Consider the following 19,718-nt stretch of genomic DNA (forward strand, 5'->3'; position numbering starts at 1 on the left):
TAAAATTAATATTGTTAATTTCTTTACAACTAGATTTCATATCTACATTAGTAAAGTTAACATAAGATTGAATGGAATATACACATCTATATATATATACATACATACAAATATACAGGGTGGACCAAAATGACCTGACACATTTGCGGGGTTAATAAAAGCACAAAATAAGTAATAATGAAAAGAAAAATTTTATTTTCTGAATGTACATATAATGCCATTTTATTTCATTAAGTTTTAAAAATTAAATCAGCTAAATGCCTCCCATCATTGTCAACACACTGTTGGAGACGTCCATGAAAGTTACCGATAACTCTATGGATCATTTCTCCTGGAAGGGTTGCAATTTCTTCACAAATTGCACGTTTTAATTCATCAATAGATCGAAGGCGATGACTGAATACTTTTGATTTTAACCCTTTTGTTACTGTATTTATTTTGAGATGTTCTGTGTTTCTTTCAATTACTTTAAATATAACAAAGAATTTAGTAAAATAACTTAGTCATCATTCAGCTTGTATTAGGAACATAAATTGTGACTAAGGTTTGGTGGAAGATTTTAATTGAAACCTTAAGAAAACAAGACATTTGTACAACAGAGCCAGAGCCGGTTTCAGCTGGGTTGGTAACAAAAGGGTTAAATATCCCCACAAGAAGAAACCACATTTCACCATTCCAGAAGAAATGATCCGTAGAGTTATCGATAACTTTCATGAACGTCTCCAACAGTGTGTTGACAATGATGGGAGGCATTTAGCTGATTTAATTTTTAAAACTTAATGAAATAAAATGGCATTATATGTACATTCAGAAAATAAAATTTTTCTTTTCATTATTACTTATTTTGTGCTTTTATTAAGCCTCCAAATGCGTCAGATCATTTTGGTCTATATATATATATGGCTGTGTGGTAAGTAGCTTGCTAACCAACCACATGGTTCCGGCTTCAGTCCCACTGCGTGGCATCTTAGGCAAGTGTCTTCTGCTATAACCCCGGGCCGACCAACGCCTTGTGAGTGGATTTGGTAGACGGAAACTGAAAGAAGCCTGTCGTATATATGTATATGTGTGCGTGTATGTTTTTGTGTCTGTGTTTGTCCCCCTAGCATTGCTTGACAACTGATGCTGGTGTGTTTATGTCCCCATAACTTAGCAGTTCGGCAAAAGAGACCGATAGAATAAGTACTGGGCTTACAAAAGAATAAGTCCCGGCGTCGATTTGCTCGACTGAAGGCGGTGCTCCAGCATGGCCGTAGTCAAATGACTGAAACAAGTAAAAGAGTAAAGAGTATATATAGAGAAATGGATGGTGTTGCAGATGTATGAGGACATACACAAAAGGTAGTGGTGGTGGGGGAATATTAGTGGTGCAGAGGATAGAGGGGGATGTTTCATAGAAGTGTGAGGGGCTTATGAATGTGTGTGTTATTATATCCTTGGTTTGAGACTGTGTGATAGTTGTGGGTGTCACTGCCATGCAAGCAATGTCCATCGCCAATCTGCCACAAAAACATGTCAGGTCACTGGAAAATATTTTAGTTTGAAACAGGTGAAGGTTGGCAACAGGAAGGGCATCTGGACAGTAAAAATTCACATCAATAAATTTCATCTCACCAATGAGAGATTGGCAAATGTGGACATGGAGAACAATGATGACAGATGACTGGTATGGTTTGTCTCTCATGAAGGTTTAAGGAAGTAGTTACGCTGCTTCTATAAGCAAACGATTCACCACAAATATCACAATGATATGGCTTCTCTCATGTATGAAAACGTTTGAGACTAGACAAAGTGCTGTTTTTGGAAAATGATTTACCACAGGTATTACAGTGATGTGACTTCTTTTGTATGAATGCGTCTGTGCCTAGTCAGGTAACTATTTTGAGAAAATGACTCACAACAAATATCACAATGATATGGTCCCGCTCCTGTATGAATACGCTGGTGAGCAGTTACATGATTACTTCTAGAGAAAGATTTACCACAGATATCACAATGATATGGCTTCTCACCTGTATGTGTACGTTTGTGTATGGTTAAGTACCCACTTCCAGAGAAAGATTTACCACAGATATCACAATGATATGGCTTCTCACCTGTATGTGTACGTTTGTGCATGGTTAAGTTCCCACTTCCAGAGAAGGATTTACCACAGATATCACACCGATATGGTTTCTCTCCTGTATGAATGCGTTTGTGCCTAGTCAGTTGACTATTTTGAGAAAATGATTTACCACAGATATCACAATGATATGGCTTCTTTCCTGAATGAATGCATTTGTGAACAGTCAAGTGACCATTTTGAGAAAATGATTTACCACAGATATCACAATGATATGGCTTCTCTCCTGTATGAATGCGTTTGTGAATAGATAAGTAACCATTTTCAGAAAATGATTTACCACAGATATCACACTGATATGGCTTCTTTGCTGTATGAACACGCTTGTGCCTAGTTAAGTTGCTAGTGACAGAGAAGGATTTACCACAGATATCACAATGATATGGCTTCTCACCTGTATGTGTACGTTTGTGATTGGTTAAGTCCCCACTTCCAGAGAAAGATTTACCACAGATATCACACTGATATGGCTTCTCTCCTGAATGAATGCGTTTGTGCCTAGTTAAGTTACTAGTGACAGAGAAGGATTTACCACAGGTATCACAATGATATGATATTTTGCCCTGTTCATTCTTCTCCTCATTAGAAAAATCAATTTCTTCAGACTCTCTTTTACATTCAACTTCACTCCAATACAATTCATTTTCCATAATTTTCCTTTCTCTCGTCACAGTACACAAATGTTTTCCTTCTTCTCGTGTATTGCTCTTCAGAAATATTTCTACTGATATATCTCCATCAAAAGTGATCTTTGTTAATATCTGAAGATGCTGCAAACTGCCTTCTTAATTGCTTTAACTCATTAACATTCAGATTACTGTCAAATGTAATGCTTATTTATTCAAATTCTTCCGAATTAATCATTCATTATCTTATTGCTTTAAGATTTCAACAATGTGATTCTTTATGTTTATATGACATTGCAGGGTGAGTTTAAGATGCCAGATGCGGCCAATTTTAACATAGAATATGCAGAATATTTGGGAATGGCATGCCCAGTTCAAATGTTAAAGGATTAATTCAAATACAAATATAATTTTCTGTGCATTCCAGACAATAAAGAAGAGAAATTTTGCTACATATATGTCAGAGTTCAGAAGATATATTTTGCAGTAATTCAGTATATATTTATAGAAACACGGTTATACGTGTTATAAGTAAGATGTTCAATACTAATGATGTAGTTTATATAAAATTCCTGTGATGCTGAGGTCATCTGATAATCTGAAACGAAAGAGAAACAACAGTGTAAAACATACAAGATAATTAGGAATTAGATTAAAACTGAAAGTTTTACTACATTTTTTTATAGACATGTCCATAGACGTGCAGGGATGGTTGTGTGGTAAGAATTTTGATTCCCAACACACAAATCTAATAAGCACACCCATTTTCTTCCTTCATTTCACTCCTTTCTTGAATTCCCAAGATTCCCTGTCACCATCCAATTCCATTAACGTGAATTTCAATTTGAATGCTTGAGACATTGTGAATCTTTCATTAGCTGATTACACAAACATGGATATGTTGCAGTTACTCTCTTCATAGAGCCTGGAGATCCTGACCCCTGAACTACAAGGTTCCCTCTGCCCAGCATCAATATAAGAAGCATTGTTAGTTCAGCTGAGTTCTTCTGCTGCTTCTTCACAAACTGCCATGCTGCAGTCCCAAAGTCACAGAGTACCCCAGGCTAAAAAATGGTTAGAAATCACAACCGTTCATTTATTTATATTTTATTTGGAAAATATAAAGTGGACCTCGGCGGAATTTGAACTCAGAAACTAATAATAATAATGGTAAATTAATTATGTGCAATACTTAATTAACAAATTCTCCACCACCCATTCAATGTGACGTATGTCAGTTATGTGGGGGTAGGAACCCAGCAAATGTATTTCATCATATTAAATTCCAATATAATCCTGGTATTAGTCGCGTAGACTGGACCCGGTGCGCGCATCCGCGCTAGCCAGTCGTAGGTAGTCGATCCTACAGCGACTTGCGAAAAAATGTGAAAAAAAAAAGGGGGGGGACGTGCGGAAATCTTGCCAACAAAGTTTGCAAACTTGTGTCGGTTTGTCTTCATTAAAAGAAACGGCACTGTCATGCTTTTAGTTGTCAGGAGGAAAGTAGAAAAAGTGACGTCAGATTTTTCTACTTTCACTTCTGACAACTAAAAGTATGACAGTGCCCAGGAACAAATACTACAAAATATTGTCTGCGACACTTCGCTAATTCTTTAGGAAGGGAGATAACTGTCGCGTTAGTTGAAAATATGTTCAGTCATATTCCTTCGAAGTCTAATGCATAACTTTAAAAGACAAAAAATTCATATAGTCAGTGGGCCAAAATGTATTTGCTGGTTTAGCTAGATCTTCTAATGAATATAAAAAGGATGCCTAGGTAGTCTTTGTAGGTGCTAGGTAAATGAAGACTTAAATGACAGTAAAAATGAGAAGGAAAATAGGAAAATTTCATAAGCTGTAATAAAAACGAAGTTAAATTAGGCAGAGCTTCGGTAGTAGTAAAAAAAAAACAAAAAAAAAACAAAAGGAATGCTTACAGCACCTAGGGTTCCCAAGCGGTCACCCATCTAAGTACTAACTAGGCTCGATGTTGCTTAACTTCGGTGATCAGACGAGAACCGGTGCTTTCAACGTGATATGGCCGTAAGCAGCAGAATAGTAAATTTTAAGATATTTATTCTATAAACAGATACTAAAACTCTTTTTCATGATAAATTCATTTCTTAAAAATCTATATACAACTTTAGACGTTCTTTCGTTAAAAGTCTATGACGTCGTGAGTGGGCTTGTGACATTGTGTTTCATCTGCTTCACAGTGCTGATAAGTTAAACACTCGCACCAACACTTAATCGTTATTGACGTTGTATACCAGTTGAACTTCATTTTCATTACGACTTATGAACTTTTCCTATTTTCCTTCCCACCAGCAAGTCACACTATTACGTTTCTTACACGTTCATCTTTACTACAAAACATTTCACATTTCGTGCGCCAGCGCTTTACAGGGAATGTTGTTATATGCCGGTGTGATGATGTGTTACGATCACTATATCAATAGGGTCGGATATAAAATAGCACCATTTATTTGCCGACTATACCCAGCATTCTGATATTCAGTAGTTGATAGCAGAAATAGAAGCGGGTACTTGTTCACTATTTTGTGCACGAAATGTGAAATGTTTTCTGATAAAGATCGACGTGTAAAAAACTTAGAATCCTGACTTATTAGTGTTGTATGGGTGCTAGGTAAATAAAAACTGACAAGCAATCGGTTTTGCTCTTCATTTATTGCTTTCACTTGTATGTATGTATATCTGTACGTGAGTGAGTGAGTGTGTGTGTGTGTGTGTGTGTGTGTGTGCCACTGTTGAAGTTGCTCGTGCATATGAAAAACAATTAAAGTGTGTATATGAGTGTGTGCGCGACCGCGTGCTTCACTTCTCAGCTGCAAAAGAAATAAACATTTAAGAAATAAAGGATCTTTTCGTTTTCAACGGCAGGTCAAGAAATTAATTTTTAGGGAAAAGATCCGAAATGTTTTATGTGTCCGAAATTTGAAAGTGTTTGGTTACAAAAAAAAAAAACTCTCGATCTGCCGTTGAAAGGAAAGAGATCGGAAATAGAAATTCGGTCGGTACTTGTCTATTGTCGTGGTCCCGGATTCGCGCGCGCGCGCGCGTCAGACGTAGGTACTCGATACTCGAGATCCTACGAGGTGACTTGCGCATGCGCAGTGCGCGATTCGCGCATGCGCAGTGCGCGATTCGCGCATGCGCGTTAACCCCCCCCCCCCCGGAAAAAAAAAGGATTTTTTTTAAAGATACCTTTCTGCTTTTTAAGACAAAAAGGTGTTGGATTTCACTAAAAATATATATATGTGTGTGTGTGTGTGTGTATATATAACATATTCAATTTTACACAAAAAAATTACATAGTCGCTTTCCTCGCGGATTTACAGATAAATGAATTAATTATATAAATTAAATAATTCTTGAAAATTAATTATTATTAATACTCGAGATCCTACGAGGTGACTTGCGCATGCGCAGTGCGCGATTCGCGCATGCGCGTTAACCCCCCCCCCCGGAAAAAAAAAAGGATTTTTTTAAAGATACCTTTAGTCGCTTTCCTCGCGGATTTACAGATAAATGAATTAATTACTATTTTACAGAATAAAATTAATGAATTAATTATATAAATTAAATAATTCTTGAAAATTAATTATTATTAATAATATTTTTTGAACAAAGTAAAAAGTAATTACTTTTTTTTTACAGAAACGCGAACGGGGAATTTTCAGTTTAAAGTTTATAAATAAATACATTTCATGTGTAATGTAAAATAGTAGTCAATTAATTAAATACCTTCTTTTTCTGGGGTATTATTCTTGTTCAAACTCGTCACATATTTGTAACTTTTCGATGTAAACCTTTCAATGTAAGTCTTAATTAAAAAGTTGCGGCAGCTTAGCAGAAATGTCACGTTATAATTTCTACCATGCAATGGTTTCAATACACGCGGGAGATCATACCCCTTCAAACTTTATACCATTCTGAAAGATGTTTCAGAATATTCATCACACGACCGTTTTCATTTTGTCCAAATATTTTTTTCCACAGAAACTCATCAAAATTGTGGCGATTTTATGACAGTGTAGCAAATTAGTAATCAACTAATTAAATACCTTCTTTTTCTGGGGTATTATTCTTGTTCAAACTCGTCACATATTTGTAACTTTTCGATGTAAACCTTTCAATGTAAGTCTTAATTAAAAAGTTGTGGCAGCTTAGCAGAAATGTCACGTTATAATTTCTACCATGCAATGGTTTCAATACACGCGGGAGATCATACCCCTTCAAACTTTATACCATTCTGAAAGATGTTTCAGAATATTCATCACACGACCGTTTTCATTTTGTCCAAAAATACACGCGGGAGATCATACCCCTTCAAACTCTATACCATTCTGAAAGATGTTTCAGAATATTCATCAAGCAATCGTATGCAGTTTGCCCATACTGTTTTCCACAGAAACTCATCAAGGTACGAGTCCACCATGGTGGAATGTACCCCCATCATCGTTTTAAATTTTCTTTTGGCATTCTTCCAGTAACATTCCACAGAATTTGTGTGTACACCTGTTAGGGGATCCACAAAATTCTGGGAATGGTTTACTGTGAAATGGATGTATTTTGGTGTCACATCCATTTCTGCAATACCATTATAGGCGGGCCAGCAATCCGAATGAATTGTTGTGCCCGGTCTAATAAATTTTTTGATGATGGGTAGCAGAGTTTCCGAGGAACGGTCAGCTACGAACAGTATGAAGCCTTTTTTGTCTTCTCTGTCGTAACCTCCAAAGACCCATCTCTCTTGTGGCGTTCTCCGTCTATTGTATTTTCTCTTACACATCAGACTTTCATCTACTTCAACAACGTGTCCGACACCACCAATTTGGTATGGATTGTTGATTAGATTGTTGCTACAGATATCTCGCATGTATTGATACCATTGAATAACGGTAGATTTTGACAATCCAGTCATTGCTATTGCTCCTGTTATTGTTAGGTTACTGCCCCAACAATATATAACATGAATGAAATCGTGCAGTTTCAATCTGCTATTTTCGAGATACGATTTCTTTGTAATTGACTCTTTTTCCCCTTTGTGAGTTGGGCAGCGAAAAATTTTTTCCTGGTTGTGTTTTATAAGAGTCATCTCTCTATGGCATTTTGAGCAAATTGGAGTTGAGGAACTCAACACTTTTTTGTCCTTTAGGAATGAATAGATACTGTCAAAGTCTTTTACGATACTTTCTATCTCATACAACATTTTTTCTTAATTTAACTCACAGTTCAACTGGTGAAGATAAACTGAAACTAAAGTTATTTTCAGTATCAGTTAGCTGAGTATCAGTCAGTTAGCTCTGATTGGTTAGATTTTAGAACTTTCTCTGTCCCCTCTTTCAAACTAATTTTTGTTGTGGGGGGGGGGGAGAAAGATGAACGATTTAAAATAAATATATCTTAATTGTAGTGTGAGAAAAGTATATATATTCTGATGATAAAATATATTCTTTCAAAAACATTTGTAGTCCTACTATGAAAGATTGTTTTGGGCTGAAACCCAAGTTAACGAAAATACATGAATAAGGATTTGACTGTCATGATGTTGAGTCTTATTAGATTCTTGTCCGATTCAGTATATTTGTCATGTGCTTTCTGAAGTAGGCAATAAAAACCTTATAAACAAACTGTTATCTACATAATACTGTGGTAATTAGACAAACATTAACTGAAATTAATTATGCCTTTCCTAACAGAAAATGACATAATATGTATTTATTATGTGAACATGTAAAGGAAACTGAAAATTGTGATATGTTCCTCTCATTACTGGCACTTATTAACTTGAGAAAAATAAAAAGGCCACATATAGAATGAGATATTCGAAAATAAAAAAATGTTAAAAGATACTCCTCGGAATTAAAATCATGACAAAGATTTTCAAAATCCCTTTTTTGCGATAGATGGAGATTGCCTGAAGTAAATAAGGGAGAAGGAGAGAGAAGACAGCAGAAGGAACAGCATTGATGAGTTTCTATGGAAGGAAATATTTGGACAAAATGAAAACGGTCGTGTGATGAATATTCTGAAACATCTTTCAGAATGGTATAAAGTTTGAAGGGGTATGATCTCCCGCGTGTATTGAAACCATTGCATGGTAGAAATTATAACGTGACATTTCTGCTAAGCTGCCGCAACTTTTTAATTAAGACTTACATTGAATGGTTTACATCGAAAAGTTACAAATATGTGACGAGTTTGAACAAGAATAATACCCCAGAAAAAGAAGGTATTTAATTAGTTGATTACTAATTTGCTACACTGTCATAAAATCGCCACAATTTTGATGAGTTTCTGTGGAAAAAAATATTTGGACAAAATGAAAACGGTCGTGTGATGAATATTCTGAAACATCTTTCAGAATGGTATAAAGTTTGAAGGGGTATGATCTCCCGCGTGTATTGAAACCATTGCATGGTAGAAATTATAACGTGACATTTCTGCTAAGCTGCCGCAACTTTTTAATTAAGACTTACATTGAAAGGTTTACATCGAAAAGTTACAAATATGTGACGAGTTTGAACAAGAATAATACCCCAGAAAAAGAAGGTATTTAATTAATTGACTACTATTTTACATTACACATGAAATGTATTTATTTATAAACTTTAAACTGAAAATTCCCCGTTCGCGTTTCTGTAAAAAAAAAGTAATTACTTTTTACTTTGTTCAAAAAATATTATTAATAATAATTAATTTTCAAGAATTATTTAATTTATATAATTAATTCATTAATTTTATTCTGTAAAATAGTAATTAATTCATTTATCTGTAAATCCGCGAGGAAAGCGACTAAAGGTATCTTTAAAAAAATCCTTTTTTTTTTCCGGGGGGGGGGGGGGGTTAACGCGCATGCGCGAATCGCGCACTGCGCATGCGCAAGTCACCTCGTAGGATCTCGAGTATTAATAATAATTAATTTTCAAGAATTATTTAATTTATATAATTAATTCATTAATTAATTTTATTCTGTAAAATAGTAATTAATTCATTTATCTGTAAATCCGCGAGGAAAGCGACTATGTAATTTTTTTGTGTAAAATTGAATATGTTATATATACACAAACACACACACATATATATATATTTTTAGTGAAATCCAACACCTTTTTGTCTTAAAAAGCAGAAAGGTATCTTTAAAAAAAATCCTTTTTTTCCGGGGGGGGGGTTAACGCGCATGCGCGAATCGCGCACTGCGCATGCGCAAGTCACCTCGTAGGATCTCGAGTATCGAGTACCTACGTCTGACGCGCGCGCGCGCGCGAATTCGCGTGTGCAAAACCGGGACCACGACAATAGACAAGTACCTAGAAATTCTATAGAGAACTTGCCGAACAAATACTTGCAATTAATTGCCTAAAGACGGTAAAAATGATGTTAAATTGCCAATGCCTCGGCATTAGTTTAATAAGATATCAATAAAGAGCAATTGTTGGTGCGAATGTCCAGCGCTGCGAAGCTGCTGGAAATATGACACAGATTCATTCCTGACATTATAGATTTTTAAGGAAAGATCCTCTTAAAATTAAAGAAAAAAAATTTGTAGTGAAAAATAAAATTGTGATTGTATCAATTTATAGAATAAATATATTAAAATTTACTACTCTGTTGCTTACGGCCATATCACGTTGAAAACACCGGTTCTCGTCCGATCACCGAAGTTAAGCAACATCGAGCCTAGTTAGTACTTAGATGGGTGACCGCTTGGGAACCCTAGGTGCTGTAAGCATTTTTTTTTTCTTTAGATTTACTTTTATTCTAACAGTATGATAGTTATGGATAGTGGATTCAATTTGTTTTCATTATTGAATACAGAATTCTACTCGTATATTTACCAAATCAAGCGCGTGGGAACATCTTGTATGGTTGTTCTTTATTTATGAACCTTGTTGACAGTGATAGTTGTCCACTTTGGTTTATTAAAGTTTTCCTATGAAGATGTTGAAAATAACCTTCATGTCATGTTGGTTGCTGTACGACCATCAACCAGAGAGAAGAGAAACAAATACTGGAAAACATGCTCTCCGATACTTAAACGATTTGTAAATTTGTTAATTATACGAAGGGACATAACTGTCTCGTTTAAAAACAAAAAAAAATCATATGCTTGTTCCAGGACCTGGTAGTGAACTGTTTCAGCCTGTAGCCTTCGAGGCGATTGGAAGGACTGGGCCACTAACGCCAAGTTCTTGTCATCGTTAGCAGCCCGGCTCACCTAGGCGACAGGTGATGTTCGTGAGGGTGCTTGGTTTTTCTAACACTTTAGCCACGTGGTAATGCTGTAAGTGTGCAGGCTTGTTTCAGCTGATTCCACTGAACCTTCTAGAGTGCGACCAATTGAAGGACTTGGGGATGCATTGGTGCCTTTTTTTTTTTGTTATAACTTTTCTCTTTTATTCACTCTCCTCTTTTTCTTTATCCCGATTTCCTTCGTCTTTCTTTTGAGGAAACTATTCTAAATAATATGAAGTATCATTATTTATTCTTTTGCTTGTTTCAGTCATTTGGATGAGACCATGCTGGAGCACCACCATTGATCATATACATATACATACATACATACACACACACACACACACACACACACACATATATTTATATATATATATATATATATATATAGTATAAAGATAGATACTGATCTACGACTTAGAGTCTGCCACTGATGTAAGTATCACGAACGAGGCGATTCCATTCGGTTGGTATCATGAGATACTTCACTTTGATTTTGTAGAGTAGAGCTTCTCAACCGGGGACTATTTGGCTCCTGAGGGTTCATGTAAGATTTTTGGGAATATGTTCATATACATACACATAGAAAATGTTGAAAGTAACTTCGAAATCTCGCCGATTATTGTCTTTTATCAGATAGTTTGACGAAGCAGTTATTTAGTAAAACTTTGAGGCTACTATAATCTTTTCTTTTTAACAGCATCTTATACTATAAAAAATACACATTCAGTACTTTATCGGTCAATGTTGAGATGTCCTGATGTATAAATTGCATATAAATATATATACCAATAAATAGGCAAGTGCGTGCGCGCACACACAATGGTCGGGAAGTATAGATCATGCAACCAAACTAGGTTACATAACTCAAAGGTTTGCAGGAGCCAGACATGCCTATTCAGATATCCAAAAATCCAAATAGATACATCTGGAGATCCAGATAAGAACATCTGGTCCCTGTGTGTCTATCACACCCACACGGAATTTCGAGTTATGTAACTTGGTTTATGTACATGATCGTTATGATTATATATAATACATACATAAATATATACATATGTACACATACACAAACATATGGTGCTTATACGTTTATTTTTAACACTTTCTTGCCAGGGCCGGATTAAGACAGATGTTGATCGCATCTGTAATCACCTACCGCCTAACCGTCGTGTCTTGCCCCAATTTGTGACTAAGCAAGTTGGAAAGATTGCTCTTCCGCTTTTTGTGTAAGGGCAAAGGACCTGTAGAACGACCGTGCGAAAAGAGAGGTGACGAATGAATGACTCCTTTAAGCACCACACGGTCGCCTTACAATAAAAGCCAAAATATGGATAAATGAGTGTGAGTGCCAGAATGAAATAAAGAAGACGACACAACCGATAGAGATTTAAGAGAAAGGTTTTATTTAGACGTTAACATGTGGCTAGCAGAGCGTATGTGTACATGTGTGCGTCATAAGTGCATATATAAGAACAATAAGACAGGCCGTCTAACATACAATAATGTATATGTGTGTACAAACAAGGTGTATGCGTGTGAGATAAAATACAGAGCATACAATAGGACGCTAGATGAATGTCAGACACAAGTTGGAAGATAACAGAGCATAGAAAAGAGTCTATAACAGGACGTTAGATCAGACACAATGAAGTGTGAGATAAATACCAATTCGAAGTAAGATACGCAATAGTAGAAGTTCTGCAACAAAGAAGTTGAGGTGACAATTTCAAAGCCGGTTGAACACATGTCGTATAGCGGTTGTGGCTTGTATGCTATTCCGAGTTAATTGGTACAGAAGGTTCTCGCAGATTGAGCTTACTGTTAATCATGGTGAAGTATTCACATACAGTGAGAAGCTAAACCTAAGCGAATGGCTGTGTACGTGCGAGAAGTTATTGGCGTCGATAAGCTGCAGGCGACGGTGGTGGAGGCGACGTAGGTGGAGGTCCTGAAATGCTGCTAGTGGTGTTGTCTGTCGCTGGAACTGGCTGAGTCCCTCTGTGGTCAGTGACTAGACCTTAGAACGTCTAGAGCCAAAGACTCTCGATTCGATGAATCGCTTTGTTTTATAGCAAACTATAGGCTCAAAACGGAGCTTTAGAAAAACTGTGTCACGGGACCTTTACAGAAGGTTGCGATTGGTTGGGTTGCATATTGGCGCGTAATACAGCAAGAGACAAACTGCGCCCAAACCAACGAATCAGTGTAGTGGACACAACATGGCCCAAACGGCCGAAGATTAGCTGTTATCTGCTACGTCCGTATTTATGTTATATATGTCAGAGAAAGAGAGGATGAATTTCACTAAGGATACGCTACAGACCTCTTTTAAGGTGTTCTATCTCCTGCCAACAACCGCTAAAGAGTGGGCTAGGGATACTGTGGCTAATGATGCGCAGAGGCTGACGTATCTTTGGCTCTGCCTAGATGGTGAGCGGGTGTCGTCTCCATTCGCCAATCTGATACTTCCCGGGTTCACTGGTTTCGGTGAATTTGTACCTTGTATTAAGTGTAAGCCACAGTTGGGAGCATGGCAAGTCAAGTGTCGTAAGGCACTCACGCTTCTCTCCCGGACAGGCAATCCCGACGGCGATGTTCCACCTCGTCATTCTATAGAGGGATAGTAGAGGCCAAGTATGTTGACGCTCTGGGGGTAACCCTGGGCTTCAATGATACTCAAATTACCGGCCTGTTCCGAAGAACATTTGTGTTTGGGCCTGTGGATAACTTCCAAAAGTCCCTGGCTTGGCAGTGTTACCGAGGAGCCTTACCAGTTCGAGATAAATTCGCCAGGCACGGTTCTTCATGCTCACCCACTTGCCCATAATGCGCGCAATTGTGCAGAGTCCGAAACTTTCGGAATTGTAGGTTGAACGACTGCTGTCACGTTGAGAAAAAGTAAAACTGTCTTCCGAATCTATACTAAAGATTGTTCCACCGCGCTCTCAGAACAGGGAAGACAAGGTCTGTTTTCTCAATGTAGTGGCTGTGGCAAAAGAGGTAGTGCGGAGGACACATATGAAAAGTTTACTGACGGCGTCTTCATCTCCAGTCTCGGTTTAGTAAGCATTTTTATTTTCTATCTTAAAAAGGCTAATTCAGGTTGGAGAGTACATATGTGAAAAGATGGAAGAGTCAAGAATGTTAAGAGTAAACGTGTCTGCTTAAGGGAGAACATAAAATTCTCCTAAAGTGTTCAGTGGAGGAACGTGGTTTGTGGGGTCGCACCCGTCCCTCACTCCATCATCAGCATCCTATTTCATCTATCATCTTAGATTTTTTATCTTGTCATCTCATTCCAGCCACGAACCCCTTTGTCTGTCCTCTCTTTGTCTCTACCTTTATGGTAAATAAAAAAATCAGTTATATTTATTAGTCTAAGTAATATGATAGAACACGCGTTCAGCTAACGCGACAATTATCTCCCTTACTAAAGTTAAAGAAGCAAATCGATTAAGTATCGCAGAAAATGTTTTGCTGTATTTCTTTCTTTTCTCTCTGGTTGATGGTCGTACAACAATCATGATATGAAAGCTATTTTCAACATCTTCATGGGAAAACTTTAATAATCTTAAGTGGACGATTATCACTGTCAACGAGGTTCGTGAATAAAGAACATCCATACAAGAGGTTCCCACCCGCACGATTTTGTTAATCTACGGTTGCTTTCTGTATTGAGAAATGAAGATAAATCGAATCTGCTGTGTTTTACTGTATGGTATGATAAAATTACAATTTGTTCAAATTTATAAAAAAAAAAAAAAAAAAAATGCTTACAGCACCTAGGGTTCCCAAGCGGTCACCCATCCAAGTACTAACTAGGCTCGATGTTGCTTAACTTCGGTGATCGGACGAGAACCGGTGCTTTCAACGTGATATGGCCGTAAGCAACAACATAGCAAATTTTAATCTATTTATTCTATAAACTGATAATAAAATTTCGTTTCTAAGAACACAATTTTTTTTTCAATTTATATACAATTTATAGCAATCTTTCGGTAAAAATCTATGACGTCTTCACTCTGTGGCATTATCTTTCATCTGCTTCACACTGATCAACAATCAAACACTCGCGCCGACACCTACTCATCATTCTTCTCGTATACTACTACCGAAGCGTTACCGAGCACTTTATCTTCATTTTCATTGCAACTTACCTACTTTTCATGCCAATCAATCGCTTTTCCTCTCCATTCATTTCTATGTATGTGTATCTATATATGTGTGCATCAGTGAGTCAATTTGTGTCACTGTTGATGTTTATCGAGCAAATGAGAAACAATCAATGCGTATGATTGCATTTTTCACTTTTCTCTTGCCAAAAATAAACGTTACACAAATTGAATACAGAACTTGCCGAACAAATACTTGCATTTCTCGGAGACGGAAACCAATTAATTGCCTAAAAACTTAAATGACCGTAAAAATGACAAGAACAATAGGAAAAGAAGGCGCCTTGACAGCGTCTGTAGCAATATATTTCATCTACTTCACCTTAGGTATCAATTTATAGAATAAATATCTTAAAATTTGCAACTCTGTTGCTTACGGCCATATCACGTTGAAAACACCGGTTCTCGTCCGATCACCGAAGTTAAGCAACATCGAGCCTAGTTAGTACTTAGATGGGTGACCGCTTGGGAACCCTAGGTGCTGTAAGCATTCCCTTTTTCTTTTTTTTTAATTTAAACTAATTGTAATTTGGCCATAAGAAGCATTGAAACAACGCGAATTCGATTTATCTTCATTATTGAATACAGAAAGCATCCGTAGTTGAAAAAAATCGAGCAGGTGGGAATCTCTTGTACAGATGTTCTTTATTCATCAACTTTGTTGACAGTGATTGTCATCCGCTTACGCTTACTAAAAAAAACAAACAAAAGGGATGCTTACAGCACCTAGGGTTCCCAAGCGGTCACCCATCTAAGTACTAACTAGGCTCGATGTTGCTTAACTTCGGTGATCGGACGAGAACCGGTGCTTTCAACGTGATATGGCCGTAAGCAGCAGAATAGTAAATTTTAAGATATTTATTCTATAAACAGATACTAAAACTTATTTTAGAATAAGTTCATTCTCTTTGAAATTTACATTTTTTTATATTAACTTACTACACATTATTTAACACATATTACACTTTTTTCTTCATCTTTGTGACCGAGTCCTAAACTAGAGATTAACAACGCGAAATGTGAAATGTTTCTGCTAAAGATCTACGTGTAAGGAACGTAGTAGCCTGACTTGCTGCTGTATAACGTGTTCTAGGTAAATAAAAACTCAAATGACCCTAACAATGACTACGAAAGGTCCATAAGTCGTGATGTAATTGAAATTAAATTGGGCAATATTTCGGTATTTCTATATGACGGCAATTTCGAGTAAATGGTGCAAGTGTGTGTTTAACTGTACAGCTCTGTGAAGATGAGCCATAAAGTCACAGACTCCCTCATCATATCATAAATTGTTTGTAAATTTTAAAGAGAATGAACTTATTCTAAAATAAGAAGTTTTAGTATCAGATCATAGAATAAATAGATTAAAATTTAAAATTCAAATGCTTACGGCCATATCACGTTGAAAACACCGGTTCTCGTCCGATCACCGAAGTTAGGCAACATCGAGCCTAGTTAGTACTTAGATGGGTGACCGCTTGGGAAACCTAGGTGCTGTAAGCATTCCATTTACTTTTTTTTTTGAATTGAAACAAGTTGTAATTTGACCTATTTATTTTCATTATTGAATACAGAAAACATCGTAATTTAACAAAATCGGGCCAGATCCAAAAAGAGCCTTATATATTGAGTTGGTTGCACCCTCCTCTGCAACTTTAGTTTGATGGTACCACATTGTTCCTGGGTCTATGGGAATGACACTTTCACTGGTTGTCATTCGCACAACATGTCAGGTAGTTAGGACAATAGCTTTTTATAAGTAAGGGTGAGTCTCGAGGCTATAAAAAGTGGAAATATCTGATACACAGGTAACCATTGGAAATATTTGTCTATTAACGCCCTAGATGACACTGAAATGAAGGAAATATACCACTTTACCATACCCATGATGAATTTTTCATCATCCATTGCCCAAAATTGGAAAATCTCACCAATTTGTTTGAAAAAACGCCCATTTTTTATTGTTTTTTCACTGTATATTGTCTTTCATTCTTATTTTTTTGCAATTAATTTAATATTCATTAAGATAAACAACATACTTGTATTTAATGTTTATTTCTACTCTTCCATGTGAAATTTGAGTCTGCTATCTTCAGTAATGATGATATTATAAGCACTTTCCTTTCCTAAGTAAAGGGTTATCATATCGAAAAACATAATATAACCCCCAAAAGTCGAGCAATTTCACTCACCACCAGTGCAAGTCTTACCACAGCCAATAATACACTTTACAGAATGAGCAAATGTGCGGGGGAAAAACAGTCATCATTATTCATTAATAATCCTCATCCTCATCTTCATCACTGGATTCTGTTTGATCAATATTTGTGGTATTTGTGCATGACTTGACAGGCATCAGTGCATGACAATCCATTCATAAGGCATGAGCACCGACTACCGTTACACTGGCTAATACTGCATTTACAAGATATCAATAACAGGAGTGCTTTTGGTGCTGGTGGTTTGTCTATCCAGTGGATAGCCAATGTGTCATCTTCGAAGTCCCAGCCATAGCCATCTGGATTTGGTGTGGTAGCAGATGCATCCAGTACTGATTGCCTAATGCATGCTTGGTAATTTGCCCACTTCACATGGTATTTCAGTGCATCATGAGTCGATGGAAGTTGACAAGTTTGGGCATTCTTGGTGCAGAATAGTTTATAGCAGACAAGGTCGGTATCATTGCCACTGTACCCATAGAGAGAACAAACAAACTGTCCACATGTTTGCAGCCTTTCATCATCTATATGAAACAATGAGCCATTCTCATCATATTGCACATGTCTATGTCAGACACCACCATCTTGAATGCCTGCTTCTATCCCATACCAACAAATGCACCCATGTTGTCAGATCCTGTGAATGTGTGCATTCCTGGCAGTGCTTCACACACTTCTTTTCCTAGTTTCAGGTCAATAGCTGTGGCATCAAGGTACCTTTGTCTCTGTGTGGTGCCAGCGCAGAATAGTAGTCTTGCATTGATTTGATGGCTATAAGCACAGGCTAACACAACAACATCTGTATCAGGTGACTTAATTATGATGCATGCATGCCCCTCTAATGCTGTATAGTCTGCATGTAGCAGAATGCGGTTGTCAGTTTCTTCCTTTGATGTGCACAGTTGATCTGCTCTGCTGCATTTTACACAACCATAACTCTCAACAAGCATGTGGCACCCATCCCCATGGGTGATGTACAGTGGTCCAAACCCTTTAAACCTGGAAGCATATTCTGGCTGCTGTAACTCTTCCACCAGAAACTTTGCAGGATTGGTCTTGTTCCCACCATCACTAAGGAACTACTTCCACTGTGACGAACACTTTTGATGAGTGCCAAAGATCTTTATTTTCAAGACGCCTGATGTACCATGTTTTGCTTGCTCTGGGTTCTTGATAGACAGCTTAGGATACTGGTCCATAACTAGGGATGTTCTGGCAGGGTTGTTGCTTGTTGACTTCAGTACTTGAAGAACATAAGTAGCAAGATCTCTGAATGTCTTGGGGACTGTCTTTATGGATTACAGCAAGGCCATTCCATCAAAGAGCCATACTGCTGTTGTAGGGATGTATTTGCTGGTTTAGCTAGCTCTTCTAATGAATATAAAAGGGATGCCTTGGTAGTCTTTGCAGGTGCACCATCAGGCGTTGCAAGGGACCATAGCAGAGGACCCAGTGGATACTGCAAAACTTCTTTCATGTTCATTTGTCTGTGTTGAGCATTGACCACCATCTTTGCAAAGAGTCCCCTATCAGCATTGATTACAACATCTGTGGTGATTTCGATAGGTTCCTAAATGTTTTGAGTGCAGTCTTTGCTAATGGGGAATAAAGGTCTGTCTGACTGTTACACAGCCTCTCTTGCACAAAAGATGAGAAAGCGTTAGCTCCTTTCTGTTCTGCAGACAAAATATCTTCTGTTGTATCATCAGTGGCTTTTACTCCTGATGCAATGTTGATGAGGGAATCAGTTGTGTTCTTTGTCTCATGTGGGTTCCCCCAGCTTTCTATCATGTCCATGACTTTTTTTAACATCAGCTTCATCTTTCTTTAGGTGAGGGGAACTAGTTTCTTTGTGATGTTGGTTCTGGGCATCATACATACCAGCCATCTTCCTGCAGATTTGAAGTATGCTTGCCCTGTCATGTGCTGTCAGAACCCAACGCTGCACTGCCCCTTGGTTGAGGCTGATACCTACTATACCACCACTCGATTTGAAGTCATGATTCGAAATTTGCTCAATGGTCTGGTCAAGAGCAACTTGAGAAAATGCACTCTTGGAATTTCGTTGAACTGTAAAATGCCCTTCCAGGAGAAGAGTATTGCTTTCAGGATGTGTCTGAGGCAGGGTCTTCATCTCACACCAGTACACAGAGAGGTAATGGGCATAGTTTGTTCTGTCATAGGTAAATACCCAAGGTAGCATCTCATGCACAGAAGCAAGATGCAAAACCCAGTTTCTCTCTCTAGTAGCACGTGAATCGAAGCAGGCAGACCAGGTCAATGTAAGAGTCCCATAAGGCTGCCAGTTTACTTTTGT

General features: G+C 37.4%; 2 protein-coding genes and 6 non-coding genes across 8 annotated transcripts; 3 read left to right on the top strand and 5 right to left on the bottom strand.

The window, feature by feature from the left end:
- Window positions 1-1,193: 1,193 nt before the first annotated feature.
- On the bottom strand, window positions 1,194-11,058 carry LOC118763135 (zinc finger protein 239-like). The gene is made up of 3 exons (XM_036502495.1): window positions 10,611-11,058; window positions 2,612-3,346; window positions 1,194-2,362 (listed from the first exon to the last, which is right to left on the bottom strand). Exons 2-3 carry the CDS (start codon window positions 2,770-2,772, stop codon window positions 1,825-1,827), a joined length of 699 nt encoding a protein of 232 aa, XP_036358388.1. The 5' UTR covers window positions 2,773-3,346; window positions 10,611-11,058; the 3' UTR covers window positions 1,194-1,824.
- LOC115211401 lies at window positions 4,679-4,797 on the bottom strand. Its single transcript, XR_003881660.1, has one exon. It is a non-coding gene; the product is annotated as a 5S ribosomal RNA (ribosomal RNA).
- LOC115210589 lies at window positions 7,106-7,981 on the bottom strand. The gene has a single exon (XM_029779192.1). The coding sequence runs from the start codon at window positions 7,979-7,981 to the stop codon at window positions 7,106-7,108; it is 876 nt and encodes a 291-aa protein (XP_029635052.1).
- LOC115211390 lies at window positions 10,386-10,504 on the top strand. Its single transcript, XR_003881649.1, has one exon. It is a non-coding gene; the product is annotated as a 5S ribosomal RNA (ribosomal RNA).
- Window positions 11,059-14,780: 3,722 nt separating the features above from the next.
- On the bottom strand, window positions 14,781-14,899 carry LOC115211148. The gene has a single exon (XR_003881472.1). It is a non-coding gene; the product is annotated as a 5S ribosomal RNA (ribosomal RNA).
- A 654-nt stretch (window positions 14,900-15,553) lies between these two features.
- LOC115211391 lies at window positions 15,554-15,672 on the top strand. Its single transcript, XR_003881650.1, has one exon. It is a non-coding gene; the product is annotated as a 5S ribosomal RNA (ribosomal RNA).
- A 224-nt stretch (window positions 15,673-15,896) lies between these two features.
- On the bottom strand, window positions 15,897-16,015 carry LOC115211252. The gene has a single exon (XR_003881563.1). It is a non-coding gene; the product is annotated as a 5S ribosomal RNA (ribosomal RNA).
- Window positions 16,016-16,566: 551 nt separating this feature from the next.
- On the top strand, window positions 16,567-16,685 carry LOC115211202. The gene has a single exon (XR_003881524.1). It is a non-coding gene; the product is annotated as a 5S ribosomal RNA (ribosomal RNA).
- Window positions 16,686-19,718: the final 3,033 nt, after the last annotated feature.

The sequence above is a fragment of the Octopus sinensis genome, linkage group LG4 (genome assembly GCF_006345805.1).
Source record: "Octopus sinensis linkage group LG4, ASM634580v1, whole genome shotgun sequence".
Taxonomy (NCBI): Eukaryota; Metazoa; Mollusca; class Cephalopoda; order Octopoda; family Octopodidae; genus Octopus; species Octopus sinensis.